The 25282-nt window shown below is 39.8% G+C and overlaps 1 protein-coding gene across 2 annotated transcripts in view; it reads right to left on the bottom strand.

Moving 5' to 3' along the window:
- Positions 1-25020, bottom strand: part of CANX (calnexin) — a 30650-nt gene extending 5630 nt beyond the window's left edge. Inside the window, exons 1-11 of one of the 2 annotated variants that reach the window (XM_039340813.1) lie at positions 24864-25020; positions 18582-18773; positions 17850-17923; positions 17091-17149; positions 16259-16400; positions 12698-12779; positions 12080-12272; positions 10906-11095; positions 6435-6548; positions 2424-2580; positions 681-896 (exon numbers count right to left, since the gene is read on the bottom strand). In XM_039340813.1, the coding sequence (XP_039196747.1) occupies positions 681-896; positions 2424-2580; positions 6435-6548; positions 10906-11095; positions 12080-12272; positions 12698-12779; positions 16259-16400; positions 17091-17149; positions 17850-17923; positions 18582-18770 (1416 nt within the window). In that variant the 5' untranslated portion in view covers positions 18771-18773; positions 24864-25020. Of the gene's footprint in view, positions 1-680; positions 897-2423; positions 2581-6434; positions 6549-10905; positions 11096-12079; positions 12273-12697; positions 12780-16258; positions 16401-17090; positions 17150-17849; positions 17924-18581; positions 18774-21870; positions 21969-24863 lie in introns of those variants that run through there. The other variant, XM_039340816.1, reaches the window with a different exon arrangement.
- Between the last annotated feature and the right edge of the window lie 262 nt (positions 25021-25282).

Below are 25282 nucleotides of genomic sequence, written 5' to 3'. Positions count from 1 at the left end.
AAGTGTGTTAAATATTTAAGCTGATTAAGGTAATTTCTAAACCTCTTAAGTACTAACATTTACAAATATTAATTACTGCAACAGTTTCAGCTCTGTTGCAACTAATACATTTTATGAGAGTAATTTAAGGGCTTTTCAAGAAGATTAAGCATGCATATCTGAGTTATCTCACCATTTAGAGTTTCTTGAAATTACCTAATGGAAAGAATGCTAGAGCAGCCTGACTGAAAAACTCAGGCCTGAAGATCTATAAAGCTATTGCTAGCAATGGTTTTTCACAGCCAGTTGAATCAATTGGCAAATAGACCAGCTGCTTTCACCTGATAGGGCACAGCTTTTTTCTGTCTTAAGTTTATAGAACAATACTTTTTGATCCTAATATCTGGTATTAAACTAGTACTTTATCTAAGATTACTAATCTGAAAAAATGACAGTTACTTAACCTAGCAATTAAAAAATAATGAAAAATTAAAATGAATTAGCATTAACAATATCCTAACATCATGAGTAAATAAACCGAATAAACAATAGTGTGCGTCTATTTGCCACAAAAAGTTTTGTTTCTCTTTTCTCAAAGAGAAAAATACAAATCAATTTGTTTAATAGAACAAAAGAAAGAAGAATTTCTGAATTCTATTTTGTGCTGCACTATTAGAAAAAAATAAACTTTTCTTTCTCACCTCAGCTGCACCATCAGCGGCCTTCTTTAGGCCCCATCCATCATTACCCCAATCATCTGCTACTGCTCGGTCAGCACAGATGATGAAATTATCAAAGAATATATCTGAAGTCATAGACCATAATTCAAGTCCCACAGCATTAAAGGGAGTCATTTTGAATGGCTGTAAGTCTTCAAAGAAGTCTGGGTTTGGAATCTTCCTTGGCTTCCAGATGCCCTAAATAATGCAGACATCACTGAATCAATTCTATTAAGTTTTAATTACTCAGACATTTTAGTTAACACTTCAGACATTCCTAAACAGATTAATAGAAATATTAATATCCAATTAAAATATTATCAAGAAAGTTGTAAAAAACATTATGGAGATCTTGGGGGAGACACTGTCTAAGCAGATGTTAACAAAACAGAATCATAGTCTACTATGATTCTACCCTACAAGGCAGTTTCTTTAGAGGTACTTAACTTATTCTCTGTAGCATGTCAGTGTTGTCACACAGCCTTTTAGAGACAATTAATCATAATTCATTGAGAAGTTAAATCTGGATCTTAATGGAGACAATGGCTTTTATTTTTGTATCAAAATTTATTATAACAATAAAATACAAACAGAAACAAAGATAGTAAGAGAATGGGGAAGGAAAAGAAATGGAAAAGAATGCAAGGTAAAAGGGAAAGAAAAAACTTCTTTTTTGATGCAGTGGAATATAATATAGTTACACTCTGAATTTTTTCTTTACATATTTAGTAAGAACTAGGAATTTCTATAATAACAAATTAATCTAATCAACAAACTCAGAAACAAAGTTTATTTATTTTTTCTGTTTTGGGCATAAAATCCAGAAGTAGTTTTCAAATAGAAACAAAACTGGATCAATTCTTTTCTTTAATTAAAGTGGTTAGTTTTGCCATATCTGCCCACTCTATTGCACTTTCCACCCATTCTTCCATTGTGAGACAATGGCTTCATTTCAGATTAGATTTTTGTTTTATTCCACCTTTATTATTTTTATAAGTCAAAGCAGTGAACATACCCAATACACTTTTCTCCTACTTTCTCCACAACAACAATCCTGTGAAGTTAGCTGGGTTGAGAGAGAGGGATTGGTCCTAAATTGCCCATCTAGCTTTCATGCCTAAGAGTGGACTAGAAGTCATTCTCCTGGTTTCTAGCCTGGTGAATAATCTCACCATTGGTAAGCTGATTGTGTTGTCACTTAGTTGCTTGTGAACAAATATTAATTTTTATGCATACATTCAACAACAGAATGGTCCCTAATTATATTTCTTTCATTCACTTCCCTATGATCTCGCACCTTCCAAGCCATGTAAGTAAACATACTAACATCCGAGAGCAGTATTTCACATACTGGATGAAGTTGTCTTGTAAATTTATGCTGTAGCAACTTTTAAGGTGCCACAAGACTATTTTTGCTTTTTCATGTAGAATTTACCAAAGGGGCAAACTGGGGCTGTTGTTGGAGGGCCAAAGCAAAAGGGCTGCTCTTGTGGCCTGTGGCACCATTGCAGGCCAGACACGGATAGCCCAAAGGCTGGATGTAGCTTATAATGCCCAGGGCTGATGTAGAGGTAAATTCACAAGCTTACTCTCTACAAATAATCATGCAACTGTATTTCAAAAAGTGTTGCATTTTAGTTCTGCATAATGACCTAACAATATACCTAGTTTAACATTGAAATAATAAATAATCGTTCCTTGACAGAGATTTTTAAAGTAATATACCTGATAGTTGGGGTTGTCAATCATAGTGGGCTTCCATTTGCCTTTATAGTTTGGATTGTCAATTGTGGGTCGTTGCCAGGTACCACAACCAGGAGCCGATTCACATTTGGGGTTTGCAATCTGGGGTGCCTCCCACTCTCCATCCATATCTTCATCCCTGAAACATGAATCTATGCTTTAGGACTTTCTCAAAAATGTAGCATATGTGCATGGGAGACACACAATCAATAGCAATTAAAGTTATAGTGATTAATTTAATATAAAAATACAGTATAAATTACAGTGTTGAAATGTTAGAATTTTATTTAGATCATATACATCATCCCTAAAAAATTATCATGTAAAATAATTTACTAGTACTATATGGACTACTTCCATTTATTGACACATGATCAGAGAGAAACTTTGGGCTATAATGTACAGTTGAAATTCAATTAATATCGACCTATTCTATGAGAAAGTATTTGGTCTTTTCAGTTTGCATATCTTTGCTACTATCACCAGAATCTCATGGATCCTGAAACATAAAAAAAAATCTGTTAACAAATAACATTAAAGTTAGGTATTTGCTTGATTTATTTCACAAACTAAATGATCTTTGAATATGAAAAAATAGTTTTAGTCCAATTCCGCTAGAGCAGGGAATTGGACTAAAAAACCTCCAAGGTTACTCTATAATCTGTATTTAGTAACTGTTTGTATCAGCTTTAACTGCAATGACTGACTGCAGCAGAACTCTTCCAGTAATTGGTGATCAGTCACTCACTTTGCTATGTACTTTGTAGTTTTGATCCATTTGTCCTGGTAAATTGCTTCAACAAGGAAACATTTGAGAGCTTTCTAGCGCAAACTACTCATTTCACATTATGACACAAAATTTCTGATATTTGCTGGCTTTGATTTGTCCATTTCAAAACACTACATTTGTTGCTCTTCAATTTTCTTATAAACTTGTGTGTACAAATAGTCCTCAACTTACAGCGATTTGTTTAGTGACTGTTCAAAGTTATAGCACTAAAAAAAGGGACTTATGACTGGTCCTCACTGCAGTGTACCCAGTCACGTGATCAAAATTCGGATGCTTGGTAACCAGCATGTATTTACAACAGTTGCAGTGCCCCAGGGTCACATGATCATCATCTGCAATCTTTCCAACCAGCTTCTGACAAGTTAATTCACTTAACTGCAGAGATTTGCTTAATAACCGTGACAAAAAGGTAGTAAAATTGTTATATAATGGCCAGTCTTTCCTTCACAAATCTGCCTTGTTGTTGTTAGTTGCGAAGTCGTGTCCAACCCAAAGTACGGGTCGGTGGCCAAAGTATTTGAGTTTCAACTTCAAGATCTGGCCTTCTAAAGAGCAGTCAGGGTTGATCTTCTCTAGGACTGACTGGTTTGATTGCCTTGCAGTCCAGGGGACTTGCAGGAGTCTTCTCCAGCACCATAGTTCAAAGGCCTCAATTCTTTGGCGCTCAGCCTTTCTTATGGACCAACTTTCACAGCCATACATTGCAACTGGGAAAACCATGGCCTTGACTATACGTACTTTTGTTGGCAGGGTGATGTCTCTGCTTTTTAGTATGCTGTCTAAATTTGCCATAGCTTTCCTCCCCAGGAGCGTCTTTTAATTTCTTGGCTGCAGTCCCCATCTGCGGTGATCTTGGAGCTCAGGAAAATAAAATCTGTCATTACCTCCATTTCTTCCCCATCTATTTGCCAGGAATTGAGAGGGCCGGATGCCATGATTTTGGTTTTCTTAATGTTGAGTTTCAAGCCAACTTTTGCACTCTCCTTCTTCACCCGCATCAAGAGGCTCTTTAGTTCCTCTTCACTTTCTGCCATTAGAGTGGTATCATCTGCATATCTTAGGTTGTTGATATTTCTCCCGGCAATCTTAATTCCAACTTTTGATTCATCTAGCCCTGCCTTTCTCATGATATGCTCTGCATATAAGTTAAATAGGCAGGGTGACAGAATACAGCCTTGCTGGACTCCTTTCCCAATTTTGAACCAATCAGTGGTTCTTTGTCCAGTTCTCACTGTTGCTTCTTGACCCGCATATAGGTTTCTCAAGAGACAAATAAGATGGTCTCGTACTCCCATATCTTTAAGAACTTGTCACAATTTGTTGATCCACACAATCAAACGCTTTAGCATAGTCAATGAAGCAGAAGTAGATGTTTTTCTGGAACTCCCTAGTTTTCTCCATGATATAGCGTATGTTGGCAATTTGATCTCTAGTTCCTCTGTCTCTTCGAAATCCTGCCTGTACTTCTGCCTATTATACCTAATTCACAAATGTTAACACATGGTGGTTATAGGATCAATTGGGATAAAGCTTGTTTACTTCCTAATATATCAGTACAGTTATATAAAGATATGGATTTTGCAATTTCAACTAATTGTACTATATATCTCGGGCTTTATATACCTTATATATGCTCTAAAACTTCTAAATATGTGAAAATAAATATACTGAAACTTAGAAAGGATTGACCTGGCTGCTGATGACTTAAAATTCCTTTAAGCTTGTAGGTAAAAATTAATGATATAAAAATACTGACTCTCATTTTTATGTATTTCTATGTTAATATCAATAAATACCAAATAAATATTTTCTTCAGATACATTATTTAGGAAATTTATTTGGAATAGTGGACCAAGGTTTTTCTTAGTTAAACTGATATTATCATATGAAGAAGGTGGTCTTAATTTATCTGATCTGCAAAATTATTACTGAAAATATACCTGGAAGGTCAAATTGCAAAGATATATATCCTCTGCATTTATAGCAAGTGCTTGGGGAAAAAAAAGAAAAGTGTATTATTTCCAGGCATACAAAAAATCTTTGGGCCATACTGGGATGTAAACTGAATTTTGATGAGTTATAAATATCTAATTATTTGGAAAAATTCTACTTTGAAAATTAGTGGTTAATCATTTTATTACCAGGTTTACTCAGAGGAGGAGATTATGTAAAATCCCATTCAAGTACTTAATAATGATTATTTTAAGGATTTCTCTTGACTTTAATGTAAATTTGATCTCCACAATTCACAAAGTGAAGGTATCTTTAGCTTAAACAAGTTCTAATAGACGAATATGAACCAGATGTTTGGTCTTCCTCAAAAGTACCTGAGTTGCTTTCTTATTTGATGGAAATCTACAAGAGAATTAAATTCTGTAACATATTTCACTGACCCATATGTGGTCATGTGGTATCTGATCACGTGTGTGTATGTATGTGTACACACACACATATATATGTAGGTCTTTGATTATTCGGGTTTTCTCCCGCGTCAAATTGGAAGTGTCTTGGCGACATTTCGACGAAATCCCATTTGTCATCTTCAGGCTGGTGTTTTCAGCTTCGTGCTTCTAGGAGCAATGTATGATCGTAGCTGTTTCTTTGTTTTAACTGCCAGTGGGGGTATGAACTGATACATACATACATACATACATACATACATACATTTATTCTAAAAAACCAATAAAACGTGAACACCAGGAGTATAATAAACTAAAAAAGTTTAATACCATTACCAATCACCAAGTTTTCGTCGGAAGCTTCTGACAACATCAGGGTCATACATACATACATATATATACATATACATACACACACAACACACACACACACACACACATACATACATATGCATATTCATGGGAAAATCTTTAAATGTTCCAATTGTTAATGGGATGCTGAATTCTATACCACAACTTTGAAACTTGATTTCATTAATGCATGATTTCATTAATTTCAAGGACTTCTCCATGCCCCCACTTTACAGTCTTTTATCATTGTGAAATTATAAATACTACAATCTAAATGCTTAGATTATCATGGAAGAATATTTACTACAAAGCTAACATGAGAACAGGAAACCTGATTTTTTTTTCTTTATATTATTAAAATGACTGCTTAAGAATTTTTTTTTTACAGTCAACTAGTATAGTGAGGACCATGGCCTAAAGCTAAATACATGGCGAGACCATCATTCCACTTACCAATCCTCTGGTTTTTCTGCATCAGGATCAGCCACATATTCTGGCTCATCATCCAACCAACCTTCTGGCTTCATAGCATCTTCATCTGGAATTTTAGCAGGAGCATCCTCATCCCTGTAAAAAATTAAATAACAATCAAAATTATGTTATTTTGTTTACAATTTAATGTATTATTTATGTTCTTTAGGGTTTAAAACCAGAATAGTAGCCTTTTCAAATATTAATTAGTTGTCCTAACTAAATTAATCCTCATTTACTGACCATTTTGTTCAGTGACAGTTTGGAGTTATAATGTGCCGAAAATTAATCTGACGGCCATTTTACAATCATTTACAACCTTCCATGTCCCTCAATCACGTGATCGTTATTAGTCAGTAGATGGGTGTTCTGTACCTGCTTTTTTTTTTTTTTTTAGCCTTTGCAGAAAAGAGATTGGAGAGAAAATGAGCTGGAAGATAGTAAGCTATTTGCTTTTTAACACACACTAAAAGCAATGCAATTGCACCAGCAGCAGGAAGATTACAGAAATTACTTGCTTCACCCCTGCACCTTGCAGAGCAATGAGCGGAGAGGGATTGCAAGTGTACTTTAAGCTGTTTGCATAGCATGCTTACTGCTGTCAGATGTGACTGCCAGTGCGATCACATTGCTTTTGATGTGTACTAAGTCCATAAGTAAGCACTCCAGCATTCCAAAGAGTGGGAAAATGGACTAGATGGCAAATAAAATCTGAAGATATGAAATTGACTAGTCTTATCTTTTTCCAGTCAGAAAATGGTTCTGATCATGTGATATCCTATATAGTGACACTTTAGCTTAACAAGGGATTTGTCAGTCCCATTTGGTTTATAAGTGAGAACTACCGGTAGAATCTGGTAGCTTGTGCAACTACCTGAAAGTGACCAGACCTTAATCAGTTCCACAGGTAAGGCTTTTTTGCCTCCTAACAGGCAGCACAGAACAAACTAGGCAAATAACCAGTGCTAACACATTTCTCTGAGTGTATTCCCCATTGTATGCTTGTTTACTCACTTGCAATCTCTTTCTCACCAATTAATGCAAATAGAAAGTAGTCCTCACTTAGCAACAGCAATTGGAATCATTAACTTTAACCTCTGTGGCTAAATGACATAGTCGTAAAGCACAATGTCACATTATGACTACATTGCTTAGTGAGAGCAATCCTGGCACTCCCTGTTGTCATTGTTAAGCCTCCTAATTTCAAACAAACCAGTTTCCAACAGGCCAAGCCAAGGGGGAGGCTGGCAGGAATTTGCAAGTCCCAGGAGACTTACAAAATAAGACAGTGACTACTGTTAGGTAGGGGAGTATGCATGAGAATGTGCAGGTGGCTGTCAAAGTATGGCATGACATGGCAGAACCAGCTGGGGGAGTATGAACATGTGATTATGAAGGTGTGGTACAGTGCAATGGCTGCCAGATGGAGAAGAGTGTGGGAGTGACGCAAAAAGGTTGGAGGTGGGGGAGGGTGTGCAAGTGGCTGTTGAGATATGGATGGAGCATAGGTAGCTACTGTCCATGGGGGAGGGTGTGCAGGTGACCACTTCAAGTTGATGGATATTGTGGTTGCTACAGCCAGGCTCCTTGGAGGGAAAAAGCTATCAGAATATAAGCAAGTTACAGGAATGAACTGCCAGCTTCTTCATTGAGTTTGCTTGTGACAAGCCAGTAGGGCAGTGTTTCCCAAACTTGACAATTTTAAGGCATGTGGACTTCCAACTCTCAGAATTCCACAGCCAGCATTGCTGGCTGTGGAATTCTGGGAGTTGAAGTCCTCATGCCTTAAAATTGTCAAGTTTGGGAAACACTGCAGTAGGGAAAGTTGCATGATTGCTGTATGTAGGATGTTGCAATTGTTATTAAGTGCAAGCTGGTTGCCAAACGCCCAAATCATGATCATGCAACTGCAGGGATGCTGAGACAATCAGAATTTCGAGGACCGATGTTAAGTATCATAACTCTGAATGGTTAACTGAGAAGCATTAGAATTCTATGTGCATATCCTTAGTGCCTCTTTCAAATGTCAACTATGTTTGCTACAGAGAAAAGCCAGAATAGTGTGCTGATATCCCAATTGTATACGTTATCTCTGCCAAGAGCTGTACAGTTACTTTAGCTAGTGTTTGCAATTCAACAGTGACGAAAAAATAACTGCAACCAATCCTCACATTTACAACCTTCACAGGATTCTAAAGCAAAGGAAAGCTGAAGTATGATCATTAAGAACAGTTTCACCTAGCGACTTTTTCTATTTATTGAATTGCTAGTTCCATTAGTGGTCTCAAGGAGTACCTGTGCAAGTGATGATGTACAAGGGCTTAAAGGTGCATGCAGGTGGGACGTACCTGAATAGATGTATCTCAACTCCAGCAAGACTGAATGTCTGTGTTTTGGGGTTGTTTCTGGAGTCATTCCAGTGATAGCACTCAAACAGAGCTGGTGTGCAATCTGGGGGTCTTCCTGAGCCCATGGCTACTGTTCAAGGAGTAGATTAAAACTGTGGCTAGGAGAGCCTTTGCACAGATATATCTCACTTGTGCTCAGGTTCAGCAGACTATGCTTATAGTCATTCATGCCTTAGACCAGGGGTAGGCAACCCAAAACACTCAAAGAGCCACTTGGACCCGTTTCCCACCCAAAACAAAACACCGGGAGCCGCAAAACCCTTTTGACATCTAAAATGAAGATAACACTGCATATATCCTTTTTTACCTTTATTATAGGTGTGTGTGTGTGTATGTGTGTGTGTATATACACACACACACACACAGAGGTTAAAAAAAGGATATATGCAGTGTTATCTTCATTTTAGATGTCAAAAGGGTCTCTGTCTCTCTCTCTCCCTCTCTCTATCTGCCCTTGGTCTGCCACTCCTCTTCCCCCACTCTCTTTCTTTCTCTCTCTTTTTCCTCTCTCTCTCTCCCTCCCTCCCTCTCTCTCCCCCTCTCCTATCTGCTGCTCACCTGGCAAGTTTCAAGCTGTTGTCCAACAAGCTCAGGGGTAGACAACCTCGTCTCTTTTATGACTCATGGACTTCAACTCCCAGAATTCCTGAGTCAGCCTAGCTGGGCTAGCTAGCTCTCTCCTGCCCTTCCTGCTTCCTGCAGAGACGCAGCAAAGGGAGGAGCTCTGCCCAGTAAGCTTTTCAGGTTCTCGGAGAATACTTTCGAGTGCACTCTCTTTCACACACACACACACACACACACACACACACACACACACACAGAGACACACACACACACACACAGAGAGAGAGAGAGAGAGAGAGAGAGAGAGAGAGAGAGAGAGAGAGAGAGAGAGAGAAGCAGGGAAGTGCAATTGCCTCTCTCTGTCTCTGTCTCTCTCTGCAAAGGCAGAGGAGGCTGGGAGCCATAGGGGAAGGCTCAAAGAGCCGCATGCGGCTCCGGAGCCGCAGGTTGCCGACCTGTGCCTTAGACACTATCTGGATTATTGCAATATTTATATAGGATTGCCTTTAAGTGACTCAGAAGCTTCTACTGGTCACAAATGCAGCAGCACAGACAGTACAGGATGCACTGAGGTCTGGCAAAGTAGCAACTCTACTGTACAAGCTGCACTAGCTTCCAATAGATTTCCAGCTGCACTTCAAAGGGCTGATTATCACTTCTAAATCCCTACATGGCATGGGACATTATTTCCAATTATTTCTGTGATCCCACCACATTGAAGAGTGGATGTTCCAGATTCCCTCAGTGAATCAATATCATCTTGCAGCAATAAGACGACATTCCTTCTTTGTTACAGCTCCTCTGTGGAACAGGCTCTTCCTGGAGACTGAATGGTCCTTGTTGACTTTCTTGAAAGCTGTAAAAACTTGGAGCCTCACATAGGTTGGTTTATGACTGAAAATAACTATCAGGTACCTTGGTTTTTATATTCCATATTTACAATGTTTGTTTAAATTTGTATTTATGTTGTTTCTATCATTTTGTCTTCTGACCTGTCCAGAGTTATTTGCTTCCAATTGTTAGCCATATAAATTTAAATAAATAAATGCACTCAGTGTTTTTACTCCCTTTACCTTCACTACAGCAAGAACTGCAAGACAACATGTATAAGAATATTTCTAGGAAATTCTCAGCTTGCTCACTAATATCCTGAACAAATAGAAAACACAACAGTGCTGATGACAAAATTCATGGTAGAATGTAAAATAACAACCGTAACATTCTCATCCTCCTACAAAAGCTCCACTTTCCCAGATTGCAGGACAAAGCTGGGCTCAATGAATCTCCCTAATGAAGCCATTAAGCAATTAGAACACAATGGGACTGCCTCCCATCCCATAATATAATTTATACAGAACAAGGATATTAGAGATGGAATTATGCTACAGAAAATAAGCTTCAGGCTCGCCTTCTTTCATCCTTTTATAATCAAAATCAGATAGAGCCCCACTTTTTAAAAAGGGTCTTCAACAAGTACTCACCAATCATCTGGTTTAACAGCATCTGGATCTGGAATCTTAGCTCTCTCATCCCAATCTTCTGGCTTCTGATCATTTGGGTCTTCTATCTCACGTGGAGGATTTATAGGAGGGGTCATATCAGATAGTAGATTCCCACTGTTTACAACAGTTTGATCAATCAACATTTCAAAGCTGTTGTCTGGATTCAAGACTATGATAAAAATCCAGAAATATAAAGATAAAATGAGCTCTGAACAACTGCCATTATCTTTTGGTCTACTATCTTATTTATACGGCATTGTGAAAGTATCTTTATAAAACACGGAATGCAGCATTAAAAAATACTTCACCCAAATTCAAACAAGCAATAATATTTTGGGTTTCCTCAAAAGTTTCATGGAAATCATATACAGATAGTCCTCAATTTACAACCATTTATTTAGTGACTATTAAGTTACTATTAACATCCCATGGCCGCATGATCAAAATTTGGGCACTTGGCAACTAACTTATTTGACAGCTGCATTGTCCCCGGGTCATGTGATCACTATTCTACCTTTCCCATCTGGTTTCCAACAAAGTCAGTGGGGGAAGCCAGATTTGCTTAATGACCACATGATTCACTTAATAACTGCAGTGGTTTGCTTAACAAATGTGGCAAAAAAGTCATAAAATGGGGTAAAACTCACTTAACAACTGCCTTGCTTAGAAATGGAAATCTGGGGCTTAATTGTGATTGTAAGTTGAGAACTACCTGTAATTTATTAGAATCCCCAGTTCTCCATATCAAAAACCAGTTCTACCACATAGAGTTCATTGTAAGAATCATGGGAATATAAAAAAAGTTATTCTCTACAATATAGTCCGTATGTCAGCCCCACTAGATAAACCAGAGAAAGAAATCAACTATAAAAAACTATTTTATTGAGATGGGCCATAACAACAGAATTGTGTAAGTCTGACTGTGCTATACTTCTTCCTATATGCCAGTGAGCCAGACAGGTCTCTGCCTGAGTTTCTCAGTTATTAAAAAATATCTCATTCCTTTTTTTTCATAAGTAACATTTTTTGCATACTTTCATCAAGGTCATCTTTATCCACTATACCATAGTTGAAAATGCTCCCTCTCTTGCCTTCATTAATTACTATATTATAATTTTACCCACAAAAGTATCTGTATATGTGGCTGCTTTACCCAGTGTATAAAGATGTGTCTTCTTATCAGTAAAAAAATTCTTTAACTCTGCCTCCGGACGCTTGGCATGTTTCTCCTCATATTTGCCAGTCTTTGGATTCTTGTGGCGGAAAATGAAATGTAACTTGTAATCCTCACCACACTTGTCAGGACCAAACATAATTGTGTATGGAGTCTTGTCATGGAACTGGTCCTATGAAAGATATAGATAGGAAAACCTTCAAAATATAAATTCACTTTGAACAAAGCTTTCGTTTTACACTTTACTGCACTCCAAATTATATTTAAGTTTTCAGCTAACAGATTTAAATCAATACGGGGGGGGGAAGACCCTTTGTTAGGATTCCTTTTTAATGCAAAATAAGCCACAAATGCCCAAATCAAAAGAATGATATTCAATTCAAACTAATGAACAATAGTTTTCATTCCTTAACAGTTTTCACAAAAATTGCATACATAACCTGAGTGTCATTGAAATGAGATTTATAATAAACAGTACTTAAGTGTTCAGTAGATTGACATGCAATCATCTTGTTAAAGTAATAAGATGATTTGCAAGAGTGTAATCCAAACAAATAAACATTAAATTCTCAAACTTAGAAGATTAACAATACTCACCAAATTTAAATCATTAGATTTAGTAAGCAGTTTCACATACGCACCACCACATTCAATTCCATTTTGGAAGTTGACTTCATACCTAAGTTTGCAACGTAAGAGGTCACACTGTCATTTTTTTAAAAAATCTATTGAAAACGATTTCACATGGCACTACATTAACATCTGACCATCAAAGCTTACATTTTTATTTGCATTCTTCCCTCCTCTCAATTCTTTCCTAGATTTCTCTCCAAAAAATTACATTTACTTACACAAACACACATACCTTCAAATTTCCAATTCTATCATATAAAATTATGTTATACACTAACAATGAGAAACTAATTTTTTAAAAGATTTTTTTATCCTGCCTGTTTTTTTATAAATAACTCAAGATGGTGAACATACCTAACACTATTCCTCTATTTTCCCCACAATAGCTCTATGAGGTGAGTTGGGTTGAGCGTGATTGGCCCAAAGTCACCCAGTTGATTTTCATGTCTAAGGTGAGACTAGAATTCAGAGTCTCTTGGTTTCTAGCCTGGTGCCTTAATCACTAGAGCAGGGGTAGGCAACCCAAAACACTCAAAGAGCCACTTGGACCTGTTTCCCACCATAAATAAAACACTGGGAGCCGCAAAACCCTTTTGATATCCAAAATGAAGATAACACTGCATATATCCTTTTTTACCTTTATATATATGTGTGTGTGTGTGTGTGTGTGTGTGTGTGTGTGTGTGTGTGTGTGTATGTTTTCTGAGGTTTTCACAGGTGTTTGTATGTAGGTCTTTGGTTATTCGGGTTTTCTCCCGCGTAAAATTGGAAGTGTCTTGGCGACGTTTCGACGGAGTCCCATTCATCATCTTCAGGCTGGTGTTTTCAGCTTTGTGCTTCGAGGAGCAATGTGATGCTCGAAACACGAAGCAATGCTCCTCGAAGCACGAAGCTGAAAACATCAGCCTGAAGATGATGAATGGGACTTCGTCGAAACGTCGCCAAGACACTTCCAATTTTACGCGGGAGAAAACCCGAATAACCAAAGACATACATACATACATACATACATACATACATACATAAAATAAAAAGGATTTATGCTGTGTTATCTTCATTTTAGATGTCAAAAGGGTCTCTCTCTCTCCCCTTCTCCCTTTCCTCTACCTTTCTTTCCTTTCTTTCTTCTCCCTCTTTCTCTCTTTCCTCTCACTTTTTCTTTCCTTTCCCTTTCCTCTCCCTTTCTTCTCCCTCTTTCCTCTCTCCTTCTTTTCCTCTTTCTTTGCTCTTTCTTTCTTCTCCCTTTCCTTTCTCTTTCCTCTCCCTTTTTCTCTTTCCTCATTCCTTCTCTCCTTCCTTTCCCTTTCCTCTCCCTCTTTCCCTTCCCTGTTTCTCTCTTTCCTCTCCTCTCTCTCTTTCTTTCTTTCCTCTCTCTCTCTCTCTTTCCTCTCCTCTCAAGATGTCTGGAAGGCCAAGCATGGGGGGGAGGGGCAGGAGGCAGCAGAAGGCACCCGGGGCACCACGAACTGGCCCAGGGAGACGCGTGGCCAGCTCGGTTGCCAAGGAGCAGCCTGGGAGCGATGCCCCCGCTGGCCGCCACCCCTCCCTCTTAAAAGCCCCCAGCACTGCGGAGGCCCTGGCCCGCTGCTGCCCGGGTCCCATCCCAGAGGGGAGCTGGCTGCCCGGACAGGGGGGGTGGGTAGCAGAGGTGCGGTGTTTTCCCTCCCCCCCCGGCCTTGCGGGCCAGCCAAACCGGCTGCGCGCCTGACTGCGAGCAGGCTCTCCAGGGCTGGCACATGCCGACGAAGGAATTAGGAGTAGTTGCAGGAAGGAATGTGTAGCAGGCATGTCTGAGCTGCGGTGGGAGAGTGGCCCACTTCTGCCCGTGTTTCTCGGAAATCCCTGGGCCAGCCAGGCTTTGTTCTGCCGCACCCGGCTTTGGCAGCCACTTTCCTCCCAAGAAGTCCTTTTCCCACCTCTGGCCTCTCCTTAGAGCAGAGCTCAAGGGTCGTAGGCAGTGAAGCTTGGGAAGGATGGGGGGCACAGGCTCCCCCCCTCCCAGGCGGCTGCAGCTGAGAGCCACCGGGGAAGCCTCCTGGGAGCCGGCTCAGCGCCGGCAGAATCACACCTGGCCGCGAGAACAGGGCAGGCGCAGCCGGTGCTCTGGGCGAGGGCACGCCCTATGCAGAGAGACCTGGCTGTTTCGACAGGCTCCCTCCGCTGGATTCCTGTGAGTTGCTCCAGAGGCGGCTCCCTTGCAACGGTCTCCTCTGCCCCAGAGCCACCGCCCCCGGGAGCAGATGGGGAGGCCCTGAGTCTCTGGCTGAGCGGTTGAGATAGAGAGGCCCTGAGTCTCCGACACGCGGCTGAGATCGAGCTGGGGGAAGCGGGGGCGGTGGTGGAGGGTTTCCAGGGATCATTCATGGCTCTGGGCTGTTCCCCCGTTAAAGAAGGACCCGACAGACCACACGACAGCGCAAACACAAGGGGGGGGCAGGGGGAGAGGGACCCTTTCAGCGGGGAGAGAGGCCGAGCGAGTTTAGGATTCTTATACTCAGTTTGAGTTTGGAGAGGGGCCAGTTTTTATGTCGTCCAGTAAGAGTCCGAGATTAGGGCTTGAGCAGCCTTATAAATCCAGACAGAGGTTTTATTTTGGGCAGGAAAACTCGAAGACAAGATTATAAAACATCTCCAGGTGACTTTCTTGGCAACCAAACTGGCTTGGCTCCCAGGGAGCGATGCCCCCGCCGGCCACCACCCCCACCGAGACTGCCGCCCGGACCGGCTCAGGGAGACACATGGCCAGCTCGGCTGCCCGGGAGCGATGCTGGCGCCGGCCACCGCCCCAGCTGGGACTGCCGCCCGGGGGGAAGCAAGAGGAAGAAGGGGAGGAGGAGGGCGAGGAAGCCGGTGCTGCTCCACGCTGCCCGGGTTTACCCTCCACCCATCCAATGTAGCCGCGGCGGGGACTGCCAGTCCCTCCGCTGGCCCGAGGAAGGAGGAAGAAGGGGAGAAGGAAGAGGGCAAGGAAGCCGCTGCCGCCGGGCCCCAGGATGAGGCTGTCCTCTCCTACCATTGTTGCATCTCTCTCTTCCTTCCTGGCAGCCGGGATCGCAGGGGCTGCTCTCCCTTGGGCCTCAGCTTGTGGGAGGGCTGGCCCGCTCAGCAGAACCTCCGCAAGCTGCTCTCAGTGGGGATCCTGGGGCTTCCCCGGGTGGCTCCACAGCCACATGCGCCTTGGATGGGGCCAGCCCGGGAAAGGCACTTCCTGGCCGTGCTTCTCCCAGGGCAGGGCACCCGGGCGCAGGACCAATCAGGAGTCCTGCGAGGGGGCAAGTCCACATGAGAGAGAGAGAGAGAAGGGAAGCGTAAGTGCCTCTCTGTCTCTCTCTCTGCAAATGGCGGAGTCGTCTCCAGAGTCGCGGGTGATGGCTCAAAGAGCTGCATGCGGCTCCGGAGCCGCGGGTTGCCGACCCGTGCACCAGACCAAAGTGGTTCTAAATTACATTGTGAGCCTTTGTTTATTGTTTATGCATTGGGTACAGTATTGCTGGTTCAGTGAAAAAGACAGCAAAACATACTTACTGTACAATGAGAGGCCTGGTGTCAAAGATAAAAGGCTTATTAAGTTTGGCAGAAATTGCATGATGTTTGGCCCGTGAAACCAACACAAGTCCTTTATCCCCAGGAAGTTTAGTATCCTTCATTTCCTGTACTTCCCATTTGCCTATAGAAACAAGACAGAAACAACACAACCTTGCTCTTTTATTTCCATAGCAAATATGTCAAACACAACATTTTTCAAACTCTTCACAATTATCACATTGTGCTTGCACTAAATGCTCCTCCCTCTTTTCCTTCAGAAGACCTTTCCCAGGCTTTTTCTTTGATAAAATTAAAAAATATGGTTTTTATATTATTAGAAGCTACTGAATATCAATACATTTATGTAAGAACTAGGCATAATTATCTGTTCTTAAAAACTACTTTTTGCAAAGTCACAATGATTTTGTTGGAATTATTAATCTGGATACTTGTGAAAAATTATGCTTGTATTCTACTTTCATTAAATCTTTTTTTCTGCAACTGCAATGACCATCACTTTTAGTATATTTTTATATAAAAAGTAGGACAATAGTCTTATTAGGGGAAAAAAACCTACCTCAAAAAAAGTACATAAGCAAATACTTTGGGAATTGGCCGAACAGATTTTCTAACAAACATCTAGATTAAGTTTAAATGCTCTAAAAAAACTCTGATTTAGCTTACACTAAAGAAATAAATTTGTATCTAGGTTGCAGATTGCAAATTGGGTCTTATATAACTGAATAATCCTCTCTAGTAAAATATGCTTTCTGTATAGAAAAAAAAAATTGCAATAAAACTTCCTATATGAAGAGTAAGATATCATACAAACCATCATATTTGGCAATCTCATCATCCGTATCGTCCTTCTTGGCTTTAGAAAGGACCCACCTAAAAAGAGCAGGGAGATATTTTTCAATTTTATATAGCTATCCATATCTTGCAACTTTGACTTTGGATGGCATACAATAAAACAATTAAAAACAAATCTAAAAAATAATTCAACTTAAATAAGACTGTGGGAGAATGGATCAACATATTAAAACATAATACAATCACCTTGCAGGCTCCTTATTTTTCAAGCATGCTCGAAAAAAAAGGTTTTGTAAGATTTCCATAAGACAGAAAAGGTTATACTCTGGTCTCAGGCCACTGCAATTGATACATATCAAAGCACAGTAAATGTGTACTGCCAAACTTCAACTCAAGTTACTTAAGAGACTATAACCTCCTATAATTAAAAAGTAACTTACTAGATTATTTATGCACATAATATGACAAAGCTTGGTAGGGATGAATAAGAGCAATTTTCATTTTAGTAGCTGTGGATTGGAATGTTCTCTCTGGAAAGTCACTCTTAACTAAGATATGAACAAGTCACTTCTTCATAAATGTTTCAATGTATTTTTCTTCTTTCTATATGGTCCATTCTTTCCAACAGTTATCAGATGTATTCTATATCAGGTATTTTACTTATACCAATTTCATTCTTTTGATTTCTGAACTGATTGATTCATATGTTTAAAAACATATTTTTAATTCAAGCTTTCCTGATATATACCTACTAATATTTTTTTAGATGAATGCTTACCCTTCTAAAGTTCCTTTATCAAAGTTTTCGGCAAAATAAACTTCTCCTGTTGGTACTGGAGCTATATAGGTAACCTGAAGACAGAGGTTCAATATTAGATGATATTCTGAATAATTTAAATTTTTTATTATGTTTACAATCAGGTACAATTTTAAAAGTTCTAGTTATCTGTCAAAATTCCTAATCATTCAACTTCCAAGATCAGAATTACCAAAATAGCTGTGTAGTAAAATATAATCTGCAATTTACACATCAGACAAAGTTATGCTTGAGGAGTTTTTAAAAGATTCAAAGCAAAAACCAAGCGTGTGTCACACACACACACACACACACACACACACACATTACACACACACACACACACACACTCACTCACCACACACATCAATCTTTAAATGTATGATTCAGGAGATTGTTCCTATCTTTTAGATGATAATGAAACACTGATGTTCCTTTGGTTTGAAAATAAACATTAGAGACCTTTTAAAGAATAGATGATATAATGCAATTTCACATGAAAACTAGTACAACATCCTGTGAGAGCACCCAATATTGTGTGATTTGATTGCAAGGGAAACCCTCAAATTGTACATGCTGTTACCCAATTCTTCATGAGATCTCATACAAAAATACTAAAAACTGCAAGCTTAATTCCAACTTTATAAGACAAAGCTGGGTTTTCTTTTTGTAGTTTTTGCTGAACTTTTTAACTGGAAAAATATTTAACCAAACCTTAGGTAATGGAGGAGCACTGGTTTCACGCTTTAATTCTTCTACTTCTTCAGCACCATTATCCAAGTCATCTTCTATATCTATTACATCTTCATCATGATCATGATCATGATCATCACTGTCATGTGCCAGGAGACTGGCTGTTCCAACTACTAGCAATAATGCAAATAGCAAGCACTTTTGCTTCATGGTCTATGACAAAGAGAGAAGAATGTGAAATTTACCTTGGTATAACTGCCAAGACTATGACCTTGTGCTTGGCTTATTTAACCCTAAACCCAACCATTAAAAATATAAGATGTGCACCATGGCTGAATATAGTAAATTGCTTTAATGTTGATTATTGTAACAAAGAATTCACATTCCAAATTAAGTCTGATGCTGATATTTCACTTTGTATTGTCCATGATACACATTTTTGCTAGACAAAAGGATTGATACTATTTGAATATAAGAAAAATAAGAAACTTTAAAATAAACCTTAATACATTTATTAAAAAGAGACATTTGGACCTCAAATAAAGAGATCTGATTGTTTTTACACGAGTTACAGTTTTACAGAATATATTAAATGCTGAGGATACAGCAGAGGACATGGGCTTTCATACTCTCATGGATGTTTTTCTAAGATACTAGGTTAATGATTATCGGAAAGAGATATTTTATAGTACTCAATCTTTTCAGAAAATTCTACCTTTTTATCCTAAATTTAAGGAAAGTAATATAATTTAGGGGAAAAATAGATATGAAGGACTGAAAATATGCAGCCAGATATTATACACTACTCAACTGTCTACTAAACTTTAAATCATAGTATAATTTATCTACAAACATTATTGATTTCAGGAAAGTTACCAATTATATGCATAAAAAGAGAAATTCTTGCAATATATCCAGCAATGTCACATTTTTTGTTAAAATTTAAAATTTTATTTAATTGTAAACTCTGATTTGCTCAATTTTTTTTACATACACTATACCATTCCATTCACATACAGATAATCCTTAAGGTATGAACATTTGTTCAGTGAATGTTCAAGTGATGATAGCATTGAGTGAGTGAAACTTATGACCACTTCTCAAAGTTCCAGCCAACGCAGATCCTCATGGTCATGATTTGGGTACTTGACAAATAAATCACACAACAGTAGCAGTAACCCAAGGTCACATTATTGCCATTTGTGAAATTATCTGCTGACTTATCACAAATTCGAGGGGGACGCCAGAAGGGAAGGTTACAAGTCACTCCTGAAATAGCCTGTAAGACATCCCAGGGATCTTGTACTCCACAGCAAACTCTGCTCAGAGTCTGTAGTGTGCCTCCACTTGTAGCAACCTCTGCCCATGGCCCTCTTGTGCTCCACAGCACCCACCCATGGTAAAAGCCTACAGCATCCACACACCCTGCACTCCTTGCCTGGGACTCCAGCCTCTTTCCGCTTAATGATACATGCAGTGCTGGGACTGCCATTGCTAAGCAATGGAAACATGTGATGTTATGTTTTATGACAGCGAAGGATTGCTGTTCCAACTGTCCTTGTAACCTGAGAACTAGCTGTACGCTGCAATACTAGAAATTTATGCTAGTTTTAAGGGGTGAAAATGAGGATTTAAAAAAAAATAAAGGATTATTCTGTTGTATTAGCATATTCAAATAATTAAAAATTTTCCGCTTTTAAGATCACATTTGTGGTTGAAATCCAGAAGGTAAACAATAAAAGTCAAATAAGACTTGATGAGGTTCCCTCGGCATATGTCTATTTGTATTTAGTACAGCTACCATGTTTTCCCGAAAGTAAGGCCTACCCTGAAAATGAGTTCTAGCTTGATTTTGGGGGGTGGACTTAATATAAACCTTACCCCCCCCCCCAAATAAGCTCTAGTTTTGGGGCAAGGCACACACTTAAAAATCAAGCTAGGATGGGAGTAAGGGTGTGGATCTGCCCCACACGCCCTGCACCCACTTACCTTGCAGCCAGGCCTCTCCTCACCGGCCCACTTCTTCTGCGGCGTCTTCTGCAGTCAGGCCTGCATTTCCCAGTCACAGGCCTTTCCAGAAGGCCACTGCAGCCAAGAACTGAGCTATGCATTCAATCCATAGCTCGGTTTTGCAAGACCTATGCAGCCGAGTTGAATTCATAGCTCACTTCTCGGCTGCATAGGTCTTGCAGAACCAAGCTATGGATTGAATGCATAGCTTGGTACTCGGCTGCATAAGCCTTCCAGAAAGGCCTATGACTGAGAAATGCAGGCTAGAATACAGCTGCAGAATGAAGCTGCTTCTTCGGCCCCAGAAGTGAACCTGCTGGGTGGGGCTATCGGTGCCGGAGGTAAGACATCTCTCCAAAATAAAACGTCTTTTGGAGGGGAAAAAAAAAATAAAACCAGGTCTTATTTTCGGGGAAACACGGTATAATGCACTGCTAAAGGATGCATTAATTTGTGCAGAGGTTTGAACATACTGCCTATGTGCAATTCTTTAAAACATCCCATCTTTCTCCTGTGACATCAAATCTTAATTTAAGCAGCTGTAGAGAAATACTACATTCATGTCCACCATATCTTCAAAAGCAGTTTTCTGTCCTCCAACCTGAAGTGTTGCACAATCCTATTACTTAATTACTAGTACATTCAAATTCTACTACCCAAACAAGTGAGCAAGTTATTAAATATCACCTAATAGGGCCCATGGAAGCTTTCAAAAAACTGCTTTGCAGGCCCTTTTAGCATAAAAAAGTATTTCTTCTTAAAAGCATTAAAGTATCTGAATTATTTGGAAAAGTCATGCAACTCCTCTGAAGATTGCCTTTATCTGTGCAGACACAGGCAACACTTTTCCGCCTATGTCTGCACAGGCAGAAATGAGTATAATGGCTTGCCTCCAAAAGTTGTGGGTGCTCCAACACTGGAAATTTTCAAGAAGAGATTGGACAACCATTTGTCTGAAATGATGTAGGATTTCCTTCCTGAGCAGGGGGGATGGATAGAAGACCACCAAGCTCCCTTTCAACTCTGCCATTCTGTTTTCTGGGGCTGTCAAGGAAGCAAGCAGTACCTACCCATAAGAACTTTTTGATATGATCAAGAGCTGTTCTTCCAAATAACAGATTGATGTAACACAAAATTCCTTTCACTTACTATATTTTGTTACTTTTTAACCCTTCCTTTGTATTAAAAATCATATTTAGTGGCTGTTTACTAAACTGTTTTGAAACATTTTGCCAACAGGGTACAATAAAGTACGAACTCCCCCACCTCTTAAAATCCTATATAAATATGGTATTTTTACCTAGTCTACGAGCCAAACACCTGCTAGAACACACATTTGTCTGTATTCAGAATACTTGTAGAACAAGGCAAATATTTGTATTTCCATAAGAATATTTCATAGAATGGATATCACCACTGAAATATGGAAAAAATCTGTTCAGTTATTTTTTACTCATATGCAGTATAGAATCATATACTCTTTAGAACAACAAAGATGTACCACTTGTTTCTGTATTTTCTTTGACCTTTAGAGTCTATACCTCTAATCTGGAGGAGCAGATACCAATGGAAATACATCAGTGAAAGTCAGTATAACCAGAATAGTAAGGTTATCTTCTACAAAAGAAAAAGGAGCAAGAGAAGCTGAGAAAAAACAGATAAAGAACAGAATCAGACTGAGAGTGTTTTTTAAATTTTTGACCGACATATCTACACATCACAATAGTGTATGTTTTTTGTTAAAATAATTTAATCATGTAACAAAAATAAAGATTACATTAAATCTTGATGAAATATGAAAAGCAATGCAAATACAAGAAGTCTGTCTCCATTATATTATATAATTTTGTCATTATTCTGTATTAATGATTTAGATAATCTATGTTTTTCCTATCAACACATTGTTGTAATATCGGTCTGGAAGCAACACAGTCATTTTAAGTGAGACTGCAATCTAAGCACATATATTTTAGTATTATAACAAAATTATTGTTCAACATGAACAGGAATGCCTGTATGCTACTCTGTAATTTTAGAACACAATACCCAGTACAGGTATTACAACTTACAACAGTTCATTTAGTGACTTGTTCAAAGTTACAACGGCACTGAAAAAAGTGACTTATGACCGACCTACGATTATTGAAGCATCCTCGTGGTCATGTGATCAAAATCCAGACACTTGGCAACTGACTCATATTTATGACGGTTGCAGTGTCCCGGGATCATGTGATCACCTTTTGTGATCTTCTGACAAAGTCAAATGGGAAAACATTCACTTAACTGTGTTAGTAAAGTGCAGTGATTCACTTAATAACTGGGGCAGGAAATGTCATAAAATGGAGCAAAACTCATTTAAACGTTTGGTTAACAATAGAAATTTGAGGCTCAATTGTGATTATAAGTCAAGGACTACCTGTACAGTAACTACAAAATCTTTTGCCAAATTAAAAAGCTGCTAACCATGTTTTAAGACAACACTTAGATATTTCATATATACTGAAGTGTCATTTCCAATTCAATGTTATGCCTTTAAGAACAAGATTACTGTTTTGAAAACATTACTCTAGCTAAGAATGGTATAAAATTACTTACTCCACTATGAACAATAGACTTCTTCAGCAGTCTGTTTCATGATCATTTAAGAATTTTTCCTTAATATTGTTCCAATTAATATGCTTGTATTTTTATTACTGTAAGGTTTTAGAGCACTCTTTATCCTTGATGTAAAAAGGCACTTATAACTTGAGACAAACACAAGGAAAATGACAAATGTCTGACTTGCAGATTTTAAGTAAACTGCTTTCAAATACACAGAGGTATTTCCTCATTCTTATGACCATTACCATTTTAAAGTTCAAGGTTTGTTAGCTCATTACACCACCTATACTGTATCCTGCACTTACAAGTTAACCTTCGACCTGCATAATCATTTTACTCAAAAATAAAAATTAGAGATTTCTTCATACTCAACCTGTGACTATATTAGCTCATTTTTTAATTAGACCATAGCTCCATGTCCAACTCTGTTTAGCTTTTTTAAAATGTTAAAACCAATTTAAACTGAGCAGATGATGCCCTTATTCCTTCTATCTTATCATATTGGTTTTTCAGTTCACATAGGATGGACTTGATCTAGATCAGTTTTTCTAAGCCTGGTGCCCTCTAGATTCTTGGGAACACAAATCCAAAATTTAATTTATCCATATTGTCTGAAAAGTATATATTATGTATTAAGTGCTAACTGGCAAAGGCCAATTCATACCAATTAGTAATAAATTATGTATTTCTTTTCTCAGAGGTGCACCTGCAGAGAACCCATTGTTGATGCAGATATTGGTATCAGTATTAAAATGCCACATTATACAATTTTCACAACATCCACAATAAAAGATCCATGAAAATACAGCGACCGGCTATGCCAATATCCGTTTTCCGCTTCCTTCACTCAAATGCTCCCCCCTCCACTGCGCACGCCTTACTGAAGAGGGCTGTGCCAAATCCACTCATTCTCCTTTTTCACCTCATGATAGAGCAAACTTCCATATGAAGTCACGCATATTTTCAGACTCCAACGGCTTTGCAGGGCGTTTTTTTTTTTTTTTTTAACATGAGGGAAGGTTACCTCCTTTACGGCTATCTGTGTCCGGATTTGCCCCTACTTTAGGGTTCCCTCTCTGCACAAACCACTGTATAGGGTCCTTCACGCTGCAGCGACACCTTCTCGCCCTTAACTGTGGCAATTCATAACCACGAGTTCTGGCAAGCGATAACACACCCATGACGCAAATGCTAAGTCATTACATTGCATGTGGTCCTCACCGGCAGTCACCCTGGCCCACAGGCCCGAGCCCTAAGGACCCGCCTTGGACACCCTTATATGCCTTCGCTGCCTTCCTCCACGAGGCCTGCGCGCCGCACCCACAACCCTCCGTTCCTTCTGGATTGAGAAGGGAGGGGGAAAAAGGAGCGACAGGGGATGAGCCTCCTCACCCAATTCCTCCACTTAGGCCTCACGGGGCAAATGCGGCAATTGCCTGCCGCCTTAGGCCCTCAACCCCAGGAGTCTCAGACTCCTAAGTCTCGGAATCCCTCCAGGAATTCTCGACTCGCCGCCTCCGGGCTCTTTTTCACCCGTCGCCCTTCCTCAGCCACGATGCCCGCCTTGGTTGCTGCCAGTCCCAGCCCCCTCCCCCCCCCCGCACACGACAGAAAAGCAGCAGGAGCCCAACGCTCTGCGGGGGGGGGCGTTCCCCTCCGGCTCCTGGCAGAGACGGGCGAGCCCCAACTCACCTTATCCGCGCTCCCACCGGGCAAAGAACTCCAGGTGGCCCCAAGTGCCTTTAATCACGTGGTCGCTTCTAGAGTGCTGCCGCCGCTACCCACTCGTCTCTTCTCTCCCTAACACAAACCCCGCCTCTCTAACGCTGAGACCTCTCACCCCATTGATTCAGAGGTGCAACAAAGCCCCGCCCATCGGATCGCTTTTGGATTTCATTGGTCAGCCCGCGCTGTCACTTAACTTCAGTCTCTCCTGAAGCCACGTCCCCACGACGCTACCTTCGTGGAGCGCTTCCATTGGATGGTTATGAGAGAGGAAGTGGCCACGGATTGGCAGCAAGTCAGAGAAGGGGATGTTTGAATGAAGAGTTCCGATTCATTCTTAAAGTGACATGAAACTCCTGAGACAGTTGGGTGATCAACACGCGAGC

Source organism: Crotalus tigris, unplaced genomic scaffold, assembly GCF_016545835.1.
Source record: "Crotalus tigris isolate CLP2741 ecotype Arizona unplaced genomic scaffold, ASM1654583v1 scf7180000017754.2947050, whole genome shotgun sequence".
NCBI lineage: Eukaryota > Metazoa > Chordata > Lepidosauria > Squamata > Viperidae > Crotalus > Crotalus tigris.
This window is presented reverse-complemented; position numbering and strand designations above follow the sequence as displayed.